The sequence below is a fragment of the Malania oleifera genome, chromosome 11 (genome assembly GCF_029873635.1).
Source record: "Malania oleifera isolate guangnan ecotype guangnan chromosome 11, ASM2987363v1, whole genome shotgun sequence".
NCBI lineage: Eukaryota > Viridiplantae > Streptophyta > Magnoliopsida > Santalales > Ximeniaceae > Malania > Malania oleifera.
In genome coordinates, this window is record NC_080427.1 from 67,116,212 (window position 1) to 67,137,998 (window position 21,787).

The 21,787-nt window shown below is 35.3% G+C and overlaps 3 protein-coding genes across 3 annotated transcripts; 1 reads left to right on the forward strand and 2 right to left on the reverse strand.

The window, feature by feature from the left end:
• The first annotated feature begins 1,797 nt into the window (after positions 1–1,797).
• Positions 1,798–2,442, forward strand: LOC131167808 (histone H2B.4). Its single transcript, XM_058126729.1, has one exon. The coding sequence runs from the start codon at positions 1,910–1,912 to the stop codon at positions 2,309–2,311; it is 402 nt and encodes a 133-aa protein (XP_057982712.1). The 5' UTR covers positions 1,798–1,909; the 3' UTR covers positions 2,312–2,442.
• Positions 2,443–3,435: 993 nt separating this feature from the next.
• Positions 3,436–9,334, reverse strand: LOC131168589 (pentatricopeptide repeat-containing protein At2g06000). Its single transcript, XM_058128139.1, has 2 exons — positions 7,226–9,334; positions 3,436–4,317 (listed from the first exon to the last, which is right to left on the reverse strand). The coding sequence occupies exon 1, from the start codon at positions 8,981–8,983 to the stop codon at positions 7,340–7,342; it is 1,644 nt and encodes a 547-aa protein (XP_057984122.1). The 5' UTR covers positions 8,984–9,334; the 3' UTR covers positions 3,436–4,317; positions 7,226–7,339.
• A 6,713-nt stretch (positions 9,335–16,047) lies between these two features.
• On the reverse strand, positions 16,048–21,337 carry LOC131168427 (mitochondrial succinate-fumarate transporter 1). Its single transcript, XM_058127841.1, has 2 exons — positions 20,676–21,337; positions 16,048–17,002 (listed from the first exon to the last, which is right to left on the reverse strand). Exons 1-2 carry the CDS (start codon positions 21,069–21,071, stop codon positions 16,466–16,468), a joined length of 933 nt encoding a protein of 310 aa, XP_057983824.1. The 5' UTR covers positions 21,072–21,337; the 3' UTR covers positions 16,048–16,465.
• Between the last annotated feature and the right edge of the window lie 450 nt (positions 21,338–21,787).

Consider the following 21,787-nt stretch of genomic DNA (forward strand, 5'->3'; position numbering starts at 1 on the left):
GGGCAAGGTATGGGTTGAGTATGGGATGAGGATGGAGGCCATGTGAGAGTGCTTGTCACCATTCCCATTAAATAAATTCTTAATTAACTACTTACCTAATTAATTAATCAATTAGTTAATTAATTATTTTATTATTTTATTATTTTTCTTAATCATTATTATCATTATTATTATCATTGTTATTACTTTTAAACTATTTTTAGTATTTATTTATTTTATTATTTATTTTTGAACAAGAATTAAATTTGAATTTTGAAAACTCATGTGGGCCCCACACAACTTCGAGACCCGAATGGATCCTACATAACTCGAATAATTCTTATACGATTTTATGCATCCTAAATAGCTTTGAGACTCGTGTAAACCTTCATACGGCTTCGAGACTCATGTGGGCCCCACACAGTCTTGTGGGCCCCGCATATGATACTTATATTATTATTATTTTATCATATATTTCTACAAATTATGTCAGTCAAAACATTATTTTATGTACTTATTTACGTATATAAACAGTGTTTACCCTGTTTATCCTATGAAATTCCATTTTGACCAGGCCGACCTCCAGGGAGCGACTGAGCCGCAATGGTCTCTGAGCACTCGCTTAGATAAGGTCTTTCTTAGGCATCAAACATGGAATCAAGGATCCTAACAGAGAAACACTTTCTTTTTTTATACTAACTATTATTATTATTATTCATTTTTTTTTCTTTGGTTATTACGGCGAACTCGCCAAACTACAACTGCGATTGCGATTTTGTGAAGGCTGCAACTACCTTTTCTTGAGAGGCTTTGGGCAAAGGAAGCCTGAGCTTCCAACTTGCAATTACCTCTGTGCGAATGTTGTGAAAACCTCCTTTTCTTAGATTTGTGAAGGCAAACCCTAGCTTGTTGAAGATAACCCAAGATTGTGAAAATATCGAATGGAATGGAAATGGGATGTGTAGGGTTAGGTTATATTATATATAAATGAAACACTCGACCAAAACTCACCAAATCCATTTATTAAATGAGTCAGGATGACCCGTTTATAAACGGGTCATCTTGTATTAAAGCCAAACCCGATTTAAACGGGCGGGTTATGGGTCACTCGTTGAGTTCTGACCCGTTTTGCCACCCCTAATTGTGTTTGCGTGCAGCTAATTAATACTATAAATCAGATTCTCCCTTTGGTATCATCATTCAAAAATGTCAAATTTATCCATATAACTACCAATGATTATTTCAAAATATTTCTTTAACTACCCACAACTCATCTAAAATATCCTTATAATTATGTTAAATTTATCCCTATAACTAACAATGATTATTCCCAAATATTCCTTTGACTACCCACAACTATTTCAAAATACCCTTATAATTATGTCAAATTTATCCCTATAATTACTCATAATTATTCCAAAATACCCTTATAACAATCTACAATTATGTCAAAATATCCTTAAACTATTTAATTATTTATTATTTTTAAAAAAATTTAAAAAATAAAAAAATAGTGAAACATGTGCATAGCTCGTGGCTAGTTTATCTAATAAATATCATATCTTAAATTCGGAAAATACTGGGATGTAGTAGCTTGATTTCCTTATTGGCCAATTCACAATATTTTGTCCACGTAAGTTTTAATCCCGCCACCCAACGCCTTTCAAATCCTAACCTATTTGAAAATTATGCCGCGTCTCATCTCCCGCTCCACCTTCGTTTAATCCCAGCCGTCCGCTCCAGAACTCTAAATGGACGGTCCTCACTCCTTTATCCGCGTCATTTAAATTCCACCAATCACATTTCTCCGCTAACTCATATATAAGAAACAACCCACAACACACTCTTCACGAACTTGTTTGCAGAAGCTCTTGCTCAGATCTCATTTCTCTCCTTCGCATCCTCCCTTTCAGTCCGAGAAGCATCTGCAATGGCTCCCAAGGCCGAGAAGAAACCAGCGGAGAAGAAGCCTGCAGAGAAGAAGCCGAAGGCGGAGAAGAAGCTCCCCAAGGACGCCTCCTCCTCCGACAAGAAGAAGAAGAAGGCGAAGAAGAGCGTGGAGACCTACAAGATCTACATCTTCAAGGTGCTGAAGCAGGTCCATCCTGACATCGGGATCTCCGGCAAGGCCATGGGGATCATGAACAGCTTCATCAACGACATTTTTGAGAAGCTTGCTCAGGAGGCCTCCAAGCTCGCCAAGTACAACAAGAAGCCCACCATCACCTCTCGGGAGATTCAGACCGCCGTGAGGCTGGTCCTTCCCGGAGAGCTCGCGAAGCACGCCGTTTCTGAGGGGACTAAAGCCGTTACCAAGTTCACCAGCTCTTAGGGTTTTAATTTTTGTTGGAATCGTTGTCGTTTTGAGATTCGTCGGTTGGGCTTTATGTGTAAATTAAGTTAGTGCTCTCTGTTCTGATTTGTAATTGCCTGGAACTAATCAAACAAGATTATTTGGCACGATTTCTCATCAAGCCTTTACATTACTTGCATAATTAAGAAATTCTGATGAGCGTTATGTCTTGTTCTTTCTTTGTTTGTTATCGATGGTTCTCTCATTTGGAAAGACCTAATCTATTTGCCAACTAAAACTGTCGTGAAATCCGAAAATGGGAAAAATTCAGATATAGATTTTAGAGCCAACTAGTCATTTTCTGAGTTTGGTTGGGTTTAATTTCTGATATGAATTGAAATTTCAAACATTTCACATTTGATATCTAAGCAATTACCATCAAGTAGCCTAATAAAAGATCTGATATTTCATATTTAGAGCATGTTGTTGCAGTTACCAGTGGAGCACGCTTAGTTACACACAATTTGACAGATGACGATGATTAAAAGATCATCTAGCTAGTGATTTAATCATTTTTTTTTTCAAAAAAATAAAAATACAAATAAAAATACAGAGAGCAAAAAATGTCAAGCACTTCAGGAGAAAAACAAACAATTTGGCTCCATCAAGTCTTATTAAAAGAAAACACAATTTTAAGATTACTTTGATTCATGAAATGTTTATGTTAGAATTGTAATATTTTATTTAAAATGTAAAATTTAATTAAAATTTAAATACTTTATTTTATAATATATGGAAAGTTAAACACTTATTAAATTACATGTGTTAATGCATTTATATATAAATAGATATTTATATATAAATTGTGAAGGTAGGTAAGAAAACAATCACTTATTCTAATTTTATTAAAACTAATTCTATAATTTTAGTGAATAAAAATTGTATGGTATTTTTTTTTTCGTGCTTGTATATCATATTGAATATTTTAAAAATAATTCCAATCATTCAAACTAATTTTAATGTATACAATGTATGTAAAGTAAACAGAAATGTAATACTATACATTTCTATATTTTAAAATAATGTGAATTAAAATTAATCCTATACTTTCAGTATATATAAATATAAACAAATGATAAAGAAAGCAGGAACTTCATCTTTAATTTTTCTCGCAACCTTTCACCCATTATTGAGATTAAATGAAAATTTTGGTTTCAAATATTCAGGGCAAGGCCAAAATATACATACATACGCTTTGCCAAAAGGAATTCCCCAAGGAAACAGGGCCATATGGAAATAAAATGAACAATATTAGCTACTACCTATATCTTGAAACAGAATACTAGAGGTAGGTAATTATAGGGGAGGGAACAGAATAAAAGAACAAGAAATTCAATGCAAAACATTTGTGTCAACAGCTGCAGGTGGAACTGATGAACACCACCCCCACTCAAATATGGAGGATTCCAAAAGATTGATGGTCTGGATCTTCTTCTCCGCTCTTTGCTGGGGTAACCTGCATTTCTTCTTCACCCAGTTAATCTGCATTTCTTCAGGGCCCCTTTGAAAATAATTCCAAAGACACCACAATACCCGTTTTCTCAAATGCCCCTGGTCATGATTGTTTTTAGCAGACAGATTTTTGAGTTTGAAATCACTTTAAGCATCTTTCTGAGAAGCAGTTTGGACCAAATTGTATGCAGTTAGCAGTTAGGACACTGTGAGTGAGATGAATAAAATTTTCAACCAAGACTTCCTATTGCATCGTTTTTCGATTGGAAAATCTCAGTTCACATGGAACACCTCAATGATCTACATATCACTTCTAGCTTTATTAGTGTATCTTTTCTGAGGTCAAATCCGAAAACCATCCATCAAGCTTTCTAGAGTACACAGAACCATGTAGAACATTCACTTGGTGTCTTCATACCATTTTCAAACTGCCCATACATGCTTTCTGATGGAATTTGAAAGTTGTTACGGTGGCCAAGGACTGACTGCCTTCAAGGATCCATGGGGATACAAATCATACACTAGCTCTCACCCTGCAGGGTCAATGACATTAAAACTGAATAAATTAGAAAGTCAAAAAAATATTGCAATGCAAACCAATATATCACACAAAGGTTAAAAAAAAGGATATATGATCATGTTCTTTGATGCCTCATGGATATCAAAGGCAGCCCTATTCCATGACTTTGCTTCAATTTTAGTTAAAAAAGAAAAAAGAAAAAAGCAAAAAATGAAATTAGATTGCAATACAGGAGTCAGGACAGGTCTGACCATAATTTTTTTTTTGAAACATTATGGATCCAGGGCATAAATAAGGTAGATACATATTTTTGCTTAGCGAGTCAGCAGCCATCAATTTTATGTCTAGTAGATCTAAGTTGGCTTTATTAGTGGGCTGTGGTCTTTTGGATTGGCCCTTGTCCTGTCTAGGTGTCCCATTGGGGGTATTCCTAAGCCTCTGATTTTTTGGGAGCCAGTGGCGGAGACATTTGGATGGGTGGAATGGTGCGTTATTTTCTTTAGGGGGTTGTGTTACCCTTATTCATGCTAGTCTTGCTTGTATCCCTCTTTATTATTCAACAAATTTTAGGATTCATGTGGTGATAGCTAGTAAGATTGAGAAGATCATATGGGATTTCCTTTGGTTAAGGATTGGGGATAAGATAGATCATTTTGTTAGTTGGGAGACTGTCCGCAGGTCTAGGTTGGAGGGGGTTTGAATCTTGGTAAGTTTGTGTCAAGAAACACTACTCTTTTGGCTATATGGTTATGGCAGTCCTCCCTGTGGCATAGAGTCATTAAAAGTAAATTTGGTATGCATGTGAATGATTGGGATGCTATGTTAGGAATTAGATGTCCTTCGGAAAGCCTGTGGAGGTGTATTTCTCTGTCTACTCCCTCTTTGTTCCTATACTAAGTTTCTCTCAGGCAATGGTTCTCATATTCATTTTTGGGAAGAATTTTGTGTGGGTAATGCTGCTTCCTATTCTTTTCCTCATCTTTATCATTTGAGTTCAGGTCATAATGAGGATATATCCTTCTTTTTGATTTCTGAAGGGCATTCATTTTATTGGGACTTCCATTCCCGTAGAACTCTTAGTGATAGAGAAGTGGAGGAGTAGTCTTCCTGATTGATGTTACAGGGGACTTGCTGCCCTTCCTTCAGGGTGGATAGACGTTCTTTGTCTTTGGACTCTTGGGGGGGCTTATTCTTGCAAATCTTTCTGACTGCTTGATTAATGCTAATATTTTCCTTCCACTACATAGAATTATTTGGAAGGCCAAATTTCCCTCAAAGATCAAGCTGTTTCTTTGGTTGATTGTTCTTGATAGAGTTAACACCAACAATTTATTGTAGAGTAGGGGATCTTCGAAGCCATTTTCTCATGATATACATTTTCTTTTTCTTGATAGTTCTAAAACAACATCTCATTTGTTTTGCACTGTTCGTTTGCTTGGAATATATGGAATAAGCTTTCTGGTCTTTCAGGAGAAAATTGGGTTTGTCCGCAGTTGGTGGAGGATTTGTTGGCCACTTCTTTTGCTGGTTTGTTAAAAGACGCTTTGTGGATGTGTCTGGTTTTTGCAGTTCTATGGGGGTTTATGGATCGAATGAAATGCTCATATATTTATGTAAAAAAGATGCTGAAGATATCTTTGCTATGGGAGAGGATTCATTATTTGGTCTCGTTTTGCTATGCTTCTGCTGGTTTTTTTTAAAGGAGTGAGGTTTTCTGATATCCAGCAGGATTGGTTGGCATTGTTAGTCTTACTGTTTGGGTTTTGTTATATTTTTTATTTTCTTTTTTATTTCTTCTGTTGTGCAGGCTTTCTTGTTCTCCTTGTACATTCTTCTTTCTCTAATAAATTCATCTTCTTTTGCAATCAAAATATAAATATATATATATCTCCACTCCCCCGGTTTTTATCTGGGGTGAGTATCTGTAGCTCCATCTTCATTTTTCACCCATGATCTCAACATCCACTTAAGTCATAAAACATTCCATGGAATGGCTGTTCTTATTGAGCTTGACCCAGAGCAGACAGTCCTTTGCATCACATCATAAAGCATTTGAAAATTCCCTTCTAATTTACTACCCAAAATTTTTAAGCATGAGTATTTGAATCTTCTTTATTATATTCAAAGATGCATCTTTGTAATTAATTGGAAAAGTAATTTTTCATTAGACATAAGATTGGTAAAATGATTTACCAGTTCATAACTTCAAAATACATATTATTCTAGCATAATTGGGGCTGTAAACTCAAAAATAATGTTTTACTAATTTAAGAATCAGGTATAATGATCTGTAAGTTAAAAATAAAGAATTCGCAGGTTGCAGCCAGTACTTGGCATGCAAAAACTGTGGCATAGTCCAATTTCTATTTAAGGGCAGCAAATCAATTTTTATGTCACCACAAAGCAATCAGTTAAATTTAACTTTCTTCATGATATAGCACTATTCCATATGTTTCTCTCCTGACTTGACTTGGATGCTTTACATCACTGTCCATCAACTGATTTATTTATCTATTTTTTAAATTCCATCTCCAAGACCCCTTCAAAACATTAACGTTATGTTATCCACTTCAGTAATGCATCCTCATCAGTTACTATTTAGCAATCAAAGATTGCACCATCAATATGAAATCCTGCTTCCTCCAATTTAAATTAACAAAACAGCCAATTTTTATAAGTCAAATCACATGGAACTGCAGTAAAAGCTAATTGTTCATTAAATGAACATTAAAGTGAATGGAACTAGATGGCTTATCAACAACTAGTCAATTTGCTTAATTCAAGAAAAGAAGATAGATTGGGGCTAGAGGTAACTTGCACGAGCAATAACAAAAAATATCATTTAGCACCAACTTAAAAGCAATCAAATTGCAAAAACTAGTATACACATCTCAAGGAAAACAAAAAGATAAAGTACTTACTGCTCACTGACTTATTTGATTCATAAGTAGCATGCGCAGTAGTGGAAGGACCTCCAACAAGGCAACAACTGCTAGGTCCACAATGTCAAGTGCACTTTCTCAGCAATTTATCTATTAAACAGCCACTGGGATTTCTATATTTGTTCTCATTGGGATAGGTCTTTTTGCAGATGACAATCCCAAGTTCAAATCCTCCGATGCAGCCTGAATAATCCGACTGGCTTCATTAGGCATCCCAGCCTTCAAAAGGCAAGATATCAAAGAATTCACAGTGATATTATCCGGGGCACAACCAATTGCCTGCATCTTATTAAAAATGCCAAGTGCTTCAAACATTCTCCCCTTCATACAGTGCCCAATAATGAGAATGGTAAATGTCAGTTTATCAAGTTTACATCGCTTCTCCATTTCTGCCACAATAACATTTGCCTCATCTAAATTCCCAGCCTTGCAACACCCATCAATCACAGGGTTGTACATAAATGGCTGGGGCACAATATCCTTCCACTTTGGATGCCTCAACAAGTCACGAGCCTCTTGTACTCTATTCCCCTTGCACAGAGCATTAATAAGAATAGCAAAAGTATACTCATTGGGAGACAAGTTTCTGGAATTCATTTCATGCCAGAGCCTTAGACCCTTGTCCACTTGGCCCGATCGGCAATAGCCATCAATCAGGGAAGTAAAGGTGACAACATCAGGAAGGCAACCAAGAAACAACATCTTATCATACATGGCCAGTGCAGCCACCATGTTGCCAGCCTTGCCAAAGCCATTGATAAGAACATTAAAAGTAATTAAATTGGGTTTTATTCCAGAACTTGTCATCTCAATAAAAAGAATAGAAGCCTCCTCCATCTTACCCAACTTACAAAAACCTGATATAACGGATGTATAAGTTATAATATCTGGCGAAAAATCACCTTTTGACTGAATTTCCTCCAACAAGCAACGCCCTCTATCTATTTGATTGGTCCTACACAATCCATTTATAAGAGTATTGTAGGTAATAACATCAGGAGAACACCCAAAACTCTCCATATCATTGAAAAACTCAAAAGCCTCGTCAACTTTCCCCACTCTGCATAGACCACGGAGAACAATATTAAATGTGCAAGCATCTGGGCGAGAGAATGAACTCAATTGCTCTTTGAAGAGGCGAACAGCCACATCTATTTGATTCATTTTAACCAAGATATTCAACAAACTATTATATACAAAAGAACTAACCCTTACTTCATCACGCTGCAGTTGGGCAAGTAATCCCCTGACAATGTCAAACTTGCCCGCTCGTGCAAATGACGACACCAAAAATTCTAAAACCGAAGAATCAGGCAAATGCCCATCATTCCTCATGCAATCAAAAACAAACTTCGCTGAATCGTGGAGGCCTGACTGGCAAACTGACCTCAAAAGGAAATTATACGTTCTCAAAGAATGCTTGAGCTTCAAGTTCAAGCTACTGAATTCGAAGAACTTCAAACCCAACTTGGGATTTAAGCATCTAATGACTTCAAAAGCAATCGACGGGTTCACTGTCTTACCCAAATAATCCTGGAAATCGTCTAGAGAATGTGCACGGACACAAAGTGTGCGTACGACCTTAATGAACCAAATCTCAGGGTTTTGGACGACCTCTTCGCAGTCGTGGAATGGGCGAAGGCGAGATCCTCCGAAAGGGTGGTCGTGGAAACAAGCAACGGCGATCTTGGAGGCTCGAATCCTCAGGGGACGAGCGAAGAAGAAGAAAAGGATCATCTGTAGCGCCAAGCCATCACAAGGCCCCGTTGTGCATATCAACAAAATTTATACATTAAAAAAAAAAAAAATCTTCTTTGGCCATCATGTTCGGGGAAGATCGGCTGGAAGACACCATGTATGCTCTGGATTAGCTTGAATTCCTTCTTTCGACTTTCATTTTGTCGATTAGGTCGAACCAGGTGGGATCAATCAGCATACTAGCTTTGCCGCGGTCCAAAACCCTAGCTCTCCCCAGCTGAGCCTGATAGACTGAAACTCGTTGAAGCCTCGTGAGGTCTAAAACTCACGGCACGGTTCGGTCCGGCTCAGACGAATGCTGAAGCTGTTAGGTTTGTGGACCGCAGGCCCAGTATCGTGTTTCAAATGAGTTCCTTTAAGTTCGTCAGACGAAGCTTCAGGCTATCGTAGGCCCTTCTTAAGCCCATTGGGCCCATTATCTCCTCTACTGGGCCTATAGCTGAGTCGATCCAAATTTAATTAGGATAGTTATTGGGATTAGGCTCCTAATTTTATGTGGAACAATAAATATTAATTCAGCCTATCTTGAAAAATAATATTTTATTCACAAAGAATTACTATGAAAAAGGTTTTATACTTTATGGGTAGTGAAATATGTTATGAGATCTTTAACCTAATTTATTTTTTAGGATTCCTTATCCTTCTGCATTCTTCCTGTGTGTTCATGAATTTATTTTTTATAAAAAATAAAAATATAAAAAAATATAATTAATTTTATATAAAAATGAAGAAATACAAAAAAATAGTTTAAATTTATGTATTGTGACTGTTCTAGAGCCTTAAAATATTATTTGTTGACATGTAAAAATAAAAAATAATTTAAAATATAAAATAATAAATTTAAAATTAATAGAAAATATATATACACGTGCTTCGTAGAAGTAGGACAACAACTCTTTTACTACTAATATAAAGGCTTTTTTACTTAGAGAAAAATGTGGATTAGTTTTTTTTGGGTTTAAATTCCTAAAATATCCCTATTAACTTTTTATATTTTCTAAGAACTAAAACTGGTATAATTAAATTCAGCATATATTTTTTTTAATTTAAAAGATAAAAAATTTAGATCAAGGCTCTAGGTGCCTTTCGTGCCTTAATGTGTTTTGCATGTTTGACAGCAAAAAAAAATTCATACGTTTTAAGTTTAAAAGAAAACCTATTCTAGTTCTCTCAACATTAGGTAAGGGTAGATGAATCTTGTAGTTAGGGACTAATGGTAAGCTATTTTCATCTCCACCTTGGAAACATTGAGACATAGGGCTTTGAGGTGATCCTTAATCTCTAAATGCCTCGCCTTCTTCTACTATGCATCATCGAAGCACTTAGTTATGAGCAAGGATTTAAAGTTCATCCTATCATGAGTGGCCTTAAGTTTAGTTTCTAGCAATGCCACTACTTAAGCCTATTTAAATATCTGATAGTGTAGATGGAAGTACTAGCTTCAAAGGGTTTCAAGGCCAGACATAAGAGATGCATCTTTAGAACAATCACCTCGCTAGCAAGGATGTTTAGACAAACATTATGTTCCCTAGGAAGGAATGTTAAGAGTTTGGTGATCCACTTGTTGACTATTGGGAAAGTGGTGGACATTGCCTCAATTGTGCCAACTTTGGAAATAAGGGATTGTGAGGAATGATGTATTCCCAATAGGAGGGGGGTGGGGTGAATTGGGTATTTTAAAAAATTATTCCTAAATTCAATTTAAATCGCAATCAGTATTTTACAACCTAGGGTCTTTCTAAGAAGTTACCAATTCCCCATATAATCAAAACATGTATATAAAAACAATCAAGACAATAAATAGTAAAACAATTGAAGTTACCAATTGAAGTCTGTATGATTTTAGAGGAGCTTGCAGGAAGTTTTGGAGTCTCAATTAGCATTCAGCATGACATTTTATCCCCAGGCTGATGGGCAAACAGAGAGGACAATCCAAATACTTGAGAATTACTATATTTTAAATGACATAGATGTGGGCTATAGTACAAATACTTTTACATGATATCTCATTTATAGTTTTAATTAAAAGATATATTTTGCATATAAACTCATATGCCACACACTGGCATAACATGCTTCTCCTTACTGAGAGGTGTCTCACCCCAACATTATAAACATTTCAGGTAACCCGGAGAGACGTGCGGGACCGGCTTAGAGATAGAGGAGACGACTGTGTTGACATAGTTCTGGGGTGAGTTTTGGGCTGAGTTGTAGATCCTTCAGCATTTTGGGATTTTTGGGGAAAGGTGTACATATATGTATATGGTGGATATGTAGTACTATGATATTGTGTATTTTGGGATATGATTTGGATATTTATGTTTTTCCGTTGCATAGGTAATATACATGGAATGCACAGGTTACCATGGCATCCACTCTGGGCCGTAATGATGATAGATATTTATATACAGGGTATCAGAGTTATGATATATAGCTGGACAATAAAAAAAAAAAGTGGTATGAAAATTTGGGTTGTTACAAAAAATATGTGACATTATGTGTTATTTTTACATTTCTGGCTAAAATTCCCATGTCAACACTGACCAAGCTTGCCCAGGAAGCAACTGGTAATAAAACAGAACCTTAAGACTAGACCAAAACCCGGTTTTAAAAACTCAATTTGAAACTTAAAAGACTCCAAAAAATTTTAAAAGACTCAACTGAAGACTTAGGACTCAAATTAAAAATTAAGAAACTCAATTTAAAATAACAGCACTCAATTTTGAAATTCAACCAAAAGTTTAGAAGAATCAAATTTTAAAATTAAAATTAAATGGACTCGGAATTTTCAGAAACATAAGACTTACTTCACAATCTAGCCTAATAAAAGAGATTTATTTTGAAATTACGGGACTTCAAAATTTTTCCTAGAAAACCGGGACTCAAAATAGAAAAACTATTTTTGAAATAATTGGGACTCTAAAAATGGGAATCAAATTTCGAAAAGAACTCAATAAAATAAACCAAGACTCCAATCAGACTTAAAGTTAGATTTACTATACTAGGTCCTTTCAGAAAGGCATGATAAAAATTAGGGTGTCTACATAAATCATTGTTGCTGCCACTATGAACAATTTCCTTTTCCACTTGCGTCCTCTCTCAAGCCATATGCAAATATGGCAACCTTGCTTATTTCCCCCCTATAATTGGGGAACAATATCTTCACATGGTGGCATACATATATAATACACAATATTTTGCAAGCTTTATCATCTTCAACACATATAAAGATGATGAACAACTCATATTTTGGAAATGGACATGGTTTGATATTTCACATAATATATTCACTTCATCAAGTTTCAAGCATGGATTAAAATTAGATATATGGCCAATGACGAACTTGTTACATTGGTCGAACTAGTGGGTCAATTTGATGGTCAAATTGTAGATACACATTATATGTGATGTTAGCTATCTGTATTATATACAAATAATTTTTTTTTATTTGAAATATATTATATTTAAAGTGTACTTTTCTTTTCATTGGAGCAACACTAGGAGCTCCTTGTGGTCTCTTTCTACACTTTTCCTATGATAGATCACTTGGCGTTTACTTCTAAAACAAAGATTGACCATGGTGTGTAACAACCTCCTTATAAAATAAATTCTCTACTATTTTAAATTTAAAACAATTTCCTACACAGCGGAAAGCAAATAACATGAAATACAACCTTATATATATATATACAATACCAGAGTGTCTAAATATTCCAAAAATATTACATATTTTACTTTTCCCTCAAGAACTACTCTTACTAATACCAAAGCTAACAAAATTGAACCCCAAAACGCTCACCCTAAAAAAGGGCAGACTAACAGCTTCTCTATCTGCGAGCCTGCTCCGCTCGCCCAACTGGCTCACCTAAAAAAGAATTCAACACCGAGATGAACCAAAGTTCAGTAAGACGAAACATGCTATCACTAGTGTGTGGCTATTAAGATGTGGATCTGTAAAAATTAATCCGAGTTAAAAGTAGTACAAATAACTAAAACTGAAAATGCTGATGCTACATAACATATTATAAAACCTTTAACTACATAATTTAGCATGCCAAACTGTATAAAATTACTTTTCATAATAATACTACTATTTCGAAAAATCTGATAATACTATAATATTTGAGATTACTTCCCTAGATGGCTGTATGTCATGATTTAACCCCTCATGATAGGGTTGTGCGGCCCGAAGGTTGGATCTATCTTGGTTGGCCTAACAGAGTAAACCACTCTACTCCTCGGTCAGATCGGCCCTCCTCAACCCATATCTGATGGGGAGCCTATCCACAACTAGGCACGATCGACCTCATACCACTTCCTATCTGAGTTAAGTGGTTGCACTCTGAACTGAATATTTGTATATCTGTAGCTACGGTACTGTGCTCTGCTGTCTGATCCATCAGGGTCTGATACTATATAATACGTTTCTATATACAACTAACTGTTTTACCATGATTCTGTAATAATTGTATAAACCATACTGCTGTGATAATATGTAACTATATCAACTATATTTTTTTGAGATATCTGTAAATCTACCTGTTATGGTGCTGTAAAACTATAAAATCATGGTATTTTGAAAGATACTGTAAACGCATTTCAATGTCTGTATATTCTGTACAACATATTCCTGAAAATACTGTAAAAACATGTTTCTATACTGTGTTTATACTCTCATGGCACACAATAATTTAAAATATGTTGACATCAATAATAAATTGCACAAATTTATGTTTTGAATAATAATATGGTAAAAACATAAACTTCATATTGAAATCATACTAGGTTTTCCTAGCATAGCATGTTTCCCTTACCAAACTGTCGAAAAGCCCCTATCGCATACTGGTCCTACACCCGTAGGGCTTCCTAAAACCACATTTTCCAGAACAGAATATCAATATTTCTTGATCTACATCATTTCCTACAACTGTCATAAGGTCAAAGACTGAATAAAGGGCCTTACCCTGATTCTGGGGAGAAATTCGACTCAATCCCACCGACGATATGCCCCAGCAGACTTAAAGAGATCTCCGTTAGGAGCGTCGTGGTGGCCTCAGATCGTCGATCCGACGACTGACGGGGCCAAAATCGAAGAAAGTTGGAAGGAGAGCCGTAGGAGAGAGAAAGAGGGAAACGCGACGCTGAATTTCTGCTTTTAACCGAGGTTTTGCACTATTTATACTGCAGGATTCGTCGACAAGCCACGTCACCTCGTTGACGAGTCCTGTAGAAAGTTCATCGACGAACCTACCCCCTCGTCAATGAATTTTAAACTTCCCAATAATCCTTTCTCGGTATCTTCTTGTCAACAAGACGGGACCTCGTTGACGATATCCTGAAGAACCCTCGTTGACGAAGTCCGCTGCCTCCTTCTGTTCCTATTTTTATTTTCCTCCCTCTTTATTATTTAAATAACATTATTCTTCGGGTCGTTACAGTGTGAGTCTTTCATCGTTTGGTTTTCCACTCCCACTCAACTTTCTTTTGTAGTTTTATTTTTTATTTATTTTTTTAAAATTATTTGAAATAATTATTCATATATGTTCCCAAAAAATGATTAAGTGACTTTATCGTAAAGAGAGCGTATAAAAAGATTGCTTAGGGAGGATTCAATTATACTTTGTTTAATAATATAACAATGCTTAAAGTTTGTTAGTATAGTAAAATGATTTCTATGGGTAGTGCTAGGTTCAAATCATACTTCTTGAGCTTACTTGACCTAATAGGTTAGGTAAATTAGGTTCATGAGTAATTCAACTTAGAGAACCTTATGGGTTAAACCAATTTAGCCGTCATTTGGGAGCACTTAAAAAAATGTTTATAACACATATTACTTATATTAAAAAAAAAAAAAGTAGTATTTGACATGTATTATGACAAATATTTAATGCAAAATGTGCTTTTTAGAATCACTTTTTTTTAGAACATTTTAAGTAAATTTTGAGAAATAATGAAAGATAACTTTTTAGTCACTTATAAGTGTGATTGTTCATAGACGGGTCAATTTTCGTAAATATAAAAAATTTTGGTGGTTATTTTGTAATTAAAAATATATATTGGAAGATAATCATATATTATTAATTATATATTATTTTAATATGTATTATAAAATATTAATTATTGATGACACATAATTCAATTCTTGAATGAAGAAGAAGAACCATCTATTGATTTAAATTAATATTAAAAATTTAAAAATACTAATTAAATTAAGAATATTATTTTAACATAAATTAAAATGATAATCATATGCTATAAATATATATTAAGAACAAAACTATTTTTAATTAAAAAACAATATTATATTATTTCTACTTTATAAAAATATTTAAATGTTAATTAAAACAACAACTAGCATAATTATTAATTAAATTGTTAATTAGAAATATTATATTTTAAATTTAAAATAAATTAAAAAATAATAATGTATTATTTTATTATGCATTTAATATATTAATTTAATGAAATACAATCAAATTTTGGAATTAAATTTAATTATTAATACTATTTTTAACAATAATTAATGTGATAATGATATGCAATAAATATACATTAACAATAAAATTATTGTTAATTAAAAATAGTTTTATATTATTTTAATTAGTATAGTACATTAAAATTTTCCACTAGTAAGATGATGGTTCCATCGACTAATAAGAATTTCTATGACGTTGATTAAAAATATCAACTACTCATAAGTGGAAATATAGATGATGGTCCTCTAATGTTCAAGTAAATAAAATTTCTGTTTGAATTGAATAAGTTAAGAGGCAATTGACATTTCAAGGCTCCTACCACCAGCTAATTTAATTAGAAGCAATTACCATAATTTATCTAGTACATTTACAAGGACATCCTGGTGTATAGAACCCTAATTTTTTTCTCCAAAAAAGATTAATAAAAATAGAAGTTTGAAATATATATATTTCAAAATCATTATTTTCTTCTTCCACACAGTTTTTCAAAACAAAAAACAAAACTTGAAATATTTCTAGTGCATCCTATTGACAGGGTCCACAAATTTTCATTTCTGTTGAACCGAATTTGATATAACCTACATTTTATAAGTCATCATCCCAAACACTTCATTTGAATGGTACAATGGATTCCAATCGTCTCTTTAGAGATTGACAAACAAAAAAAAACAAGGGGAAAACGATAGGGTTCCGAAACTCCCTCAGGAAGCACTGCTGCGGAGTCTCCTTCAATTCTGAGGCAGCTCCCATCACAATTGACATGCAAAACAACCTAATTAAGGGAGTAAAGGGCAAAACTAGGGAAAATTTTGATCATATCTTGCTTCATCACCGCAGCATTATTTGGATGGCCTCAAGAATCAACGCGCTTTTAAAGGAACCCCAAAGAAAGCAAGCAAGAATGGAGAGCAAAAAAATTTCAAGACAAGCTTTCCCTTGTGTCGAGAGCCAGCAAAAGCCGAAAAAAAAAAAAGAACGATGCGACTCACAAGGGTACACTGTGAATGTATCTTCTCTCATAGAAACCAGTTATTTGATCAGCCACTGCCCACATGATAGCCTGGCCAGGCGGGATCCTCATCAGCCGGGGCAGCAGTCCCTTCCACAGGGCAAGCAGCCCTTCCTCAGCATATATTGTTCTGATTGCATGGACCATGCCTTTGTACTTCAGTTCACCCCCAGCTCGACTCTGAGCCATCAGCCTTGTTTTTACGACATCAAAAGGGCCAGTGCACACAGGGCCAGCCGTTCCTGCAAGAAAGCCTGATATCATTGACTGCCATGGTTGGAGGACTTTTCCATCGCCTTCGTGTTTCTTCCACAAGATTACGTCGAAAGCATTCTTGGCTGTAAACATAGCAGCCTGGTTTGTGCCATTGCGCATTACAGTTGGGGCAGCCCCTGCCCACAGCCCGAGGAGGCCTTCTTCTCGAATGATCATTCTGGCACAGTGTACAGGACCCTTATACTTCAGAAGCTCAGGACTCAATCCTCTTTGTTGCTGCAGCCTAATTTTCACTACCTGCATTAATCAACCCACAAACCAACTTCTAAGCAATTGTGATGTTTTTATGCATCAACTTAGGATAATGTTGGTAATGCCATGTGTCATGCACTAGACTAAGCTCCTCTTTGGTACTAGTCATAATATGTACTTGCATCATCTATTACTTCCAAGAAGTATTACTTGCATCATTTATTAATTACGAAAAGAATTACTAATAAATAAGCACTATTTATTTCCTCATAAAAAATGTACTCAACCCACACTATTTGATTTCTTATACAAAAAAAATTCGATACAAGCAGTAATAAAAAATCCACTCATATAATAGTTTTTTTGAATAGTTAGGACATGCTATTATGGCCACTTCCAGACATTGAACAGCATATACTTCATATTTTACTATAATACCAAAACTGGAAAAAGCTATCATTTCATTTCCTACATTTCCAATATTTGCTGGTATAGAAGCATCTTGAAAAGCTTAGCATCTGGAAAATTAACATGATGCGTACAGCATGTCAACCCTACTTCTAGACAGAAGGCTTTGCAATAAAAAATATTGGGAAAAAAATTTTTTTTTATTGGATAAGATAATTTATATTAAAGGAAAAAAGATTTAAAAACAATTAAAAAAAATCAAAGGAGGACAAGACATCATCCAAGAAACCACTAAACAATGACAACAATGCTGCCCTCGAATCCCTTAAGGCCAAACAGTGACATCCCCAGAAAAAGCCAAGGATTGGGCCCAGAAAGAAGACCAAAAGACTACTCTACCCCAAAACAAATGAGGAGAGGTTGTACGAGCCTTAAAAATTCTTGAACTCTCATTCCATAAGTCCAAGAACATAAAATACCCCACACTGTCATATAGCTCTTCCTTGTCAGCTCTTTCCATAGCCCCAATATCTTACTTGTTAATTCAACCTGTTTTATTATAGAAAGTAATGAATTACCACAAATTTCCCACATCAAGAATCCAATTGAGCTTGGTAAAGAACAAACCTTAATCATAGGTATTAACAAAAAAATTTAAATGGTTACTTAACATCTTAACTCATCTAAACCAAAAAAAGATAATGTTTTCATCTAGTATCTAAAACTCTGAAAATCAATTGCTGATGCAAAACACACAACACAATGTGCACAAAACTCCCATGCCATATTGATGGTCTAGGGAGGGCATGAAGTATACAGCCTTACACCACAAATTTAGAGGCTGTTTTTGTGACCTGAACCAGTGACCTTCTGGTTTGAATGTAGCATTATTCCCACACATATATAAACAAAGAAAGTATTTTTAGTAAGTCTGCGTCAATTTGTGAGTAAACAGAACAGTTTGCCCCTTAATAAACTAATCCATAGTTCTGTATAATGTTTAACTCTAGTAATGCTTTTAGTTTTGGAAGTATCCTGCTTAAACATCTTCATAAAACAATAAGATGACAGTTTTCATCATGTTTCTACAAATTTTTTTGAAACATGAAACAACCAGCAAAATATACTTGGTTAGGGAACTACAACACAAGGAAACAACTAGAATGAAAAGCAGTCACTCAGAAACCAATTTGAAAAAATTCCTGCAGAGCATGATTCTTGTCTCTTTCTTTCTCTCCTTTTTTTTTCATACTACTTTAATGTGAAGGAATTCTTTTTGTCAATAAGCTGAAACGAGAAGAGGTATAAAAGTAAGGAGAATAGAGGGAATGGATTGAAGGAAGCCATGCAATTACAAGGTTTGCCCTAGCATGACAGCATTCGGGGCTGGGGCAGGGCTGGAGTAATCAATGTCAGGATGAAACAGGGGATCTTTTGAACAATTTGGCCCTGCATTAAGTAACCAAAGGCTGATCATATTGCACAAGTACTTATGTTTTAAGTATTTTTTTACAATCGGTATATATTTTTCTAAGTAGTTCCAAAACGGGAGCCAAGAAGCAGAAAGCTTAGGTAGATAGAGAAACATTGGATGGAGCCTCATTCAACAAGCAAGTGAACTCAGAAGGGCAGGTACACTGGATGCTCATTCAAGAGGCTTGGATGATTCTAGAATTTTAGATGCTCAATCCAAGATTGAGGCACAGCTTGTATAAGGAATGAAGGCATCATCTGGAGTGGTGTACCAAAAAAAAAATGGCCAAGGAAATGACGATGGGAGTTCCTCGGCGGTGGAGAGTCTACAGGAGACAAGAAATGGCTTTAGAGGTAGGCTGAGAAAGGTGGAGATTGGGTAGAGAATAAAAAGTGGGGCGATGCTTTGGAGGAAGATAGTGATTTCCATGACAACTTTGAAACTGATGATGGTTCATATCACGAGTCTTCTCACCATTGAACTAATCTGTGTGTGGTTTCTAGCTTCAATATAAATGCAAAAAGAAGTTTCAATCTCTGCACTACTTACTGAAGATTTGAAAGGTGGAGGCGTACAGAGAGGCGTTTTAACCCTTCTGAAGCAAGATATAATCCATACAACATTTAAGCATAAGCCTTTGGAAACTTTTTTTTCGATATATATATATATATGGAAAGAAATTACATCACTTATAAAAATTAAGAAAAAAAAAAAATGAGAATTACAAATAAAAATTAAAAAATAAAATATAATTTACAAACAACTCCTTGACATTCTAAGAATACTTACTTTAATTTATTAGGTAAATCATGCCAAGAGATAACTAGAATATTTCAAAGTTAAATTAGTTTTATTATCTAAGATGCAACTCTCAGTTGTTTAAAAAGATCAGGAGATTACTGTATTCCTTTAATCTAAACATTTGGAATCTGGATAGCCTTTTCCAGCTAAATCTAACTTAAAATTCACACATTCAAAATGCTTAAGCCTCGACTGGAAGGCACAAAAGAATGAAAAGATGCACCTTTTATACAAATGCATAAGCCTCATTGAATAATGCATTTGGTGTTTGAAATTTGGCATATGAGAATATGCCTCAAGGCATTTTTGGCATGCCCTGTCAAGAGGCAAGCCTCAAAGCAGGCCTAGCCTTTTCAAAGCATTGCTAACTACCATATTCCTGCCATGAAAAGTACAATGATGATGATATAGGCTATGTGATCTCCTATGATTTGTGTGTAAATGGGAACAAATTCAAAGGCTTGGCCAGTTGTAAAACCAATTTAATAGGCAGGACAACCAAATGCATTCCAATACACAAAGGGGACTGCAAACTTCATTCAATGCTCAAAGCTAGGAAGCCTTAGTGAAATTACTTGCACTGCAAGACTGCAACTTGGGCAGGTTAAGTTGGTTAACCCAAGTCCAGCTCAAATTCTGGTGGGGTTACACAATTCTCCCAAAGCTCAGACTAGGCTTGCATTTGGAAACCTCATCTGATTCTCTAGAATTGTGTTTTGTCAAAAATTCAACAGAAATCCTCCACATTTTGTGATATATATTAATTAAGTCCAAAAAAAAAAAAGAAAAAAAAAAAGAAAAGAAAATTGCTAAAAGAGTCTCGACGGCAGTTAAACATTTAATCAATCGCCTGATCTGTTTTTGGAACAAGCCTTCTCTCTCATTCTGGATTTCTAATTCTTATGTAAGTTATAACCAGGCCTACTTCCTAAGCACACAAGTTTCTATAGCTAACATATTATTTTGAGGCAACTCTAGAGCTTTATTCGCATCGTAACATATAATTCTACAAGAAAGCAAAACAAGTGCATTGACCTCAAATGGCGTAACGATAACGAGAGCTTCGAGAACGCCCGCCCCGAACCCGGCGAGAACCCGACCCTGGTGACTGAGTTTTCCGGTCTCAGAGTCCTTGAACGCGCCCTGAAGAACTGCGTTGGAGCCCATGCGGAGAGCGTATTTTAGGGTTAGGTGAGTAGCGAAGGGGGTGAGGCCCTTCCAGAGGGCCCGCACGCCCTCCGTGCGAGTGATAGTGGCGCCGCAGTGAAAAATTCCGCGGTAAGAGCCGGAGCGGTCGAGCTGCAATCGCGTCTTTATGACGTCGATTGGTTGCAGGCAGCACGCCTCCATGACCCCTCCGATGGAGCCGGAGATCGCCTTCATGTACGGAGGGATCGTACGCTGGGGAGGAGAGTTCTGGGATTCCGCCATGGGAAGCAAGGATTAGGGTTTCCGAGGAGAGAAGAAGGAGAAACGTCGTCGTTCCGAGTCTGTTTCTCCTTCTTCTTCTTCTTCTTCTGACACAGAGAGATTTCACCTGCGAGTGCGGTTGGGACAGGAATACCGAGGCGTGATCAGTGCATGAGCATCCACTTCGGTGGCGGACGGGTAGACCCACGGTAGGAACCCGTTCACCGGAGCAGTATCCGCCCGTTTAAAATCGAATAATATCTGAATTCAACTATTTAGTATGAATCGAAATCTTCATAAATTACAAGGTGCGTATTTCAACAAAATAATTAAAAAGTTATAAAATTATTTCTTACGACGCTATAAGATATTATAAAGTTATATAAATGAAAAGAAATACAAAATTATAGTTAATATATTTTACACAGGAATATATGATTTCTAAACAACACCAAATTCCTCTTTCCATATTGATTTATTAAATTTTTAAAAAACTATTTTAAAAAATATTTTCTCTTTTTATTAGATAAAACTTAAAACTCCCAACATTAATAAATTTCACTAAATAATTTAAAAAAAAAAATAATCTCAACTCAACAACTTTCCGTCAATTTCTTTTTTGGTACTATTATATATAAAATTAATTTGAATTATTAATTTCTTCTCTCTTTATTATTTGTTTATATTTATATCTACTAAAAGTATTAAATTATTTTTAATTTATATTGTTTGAATAT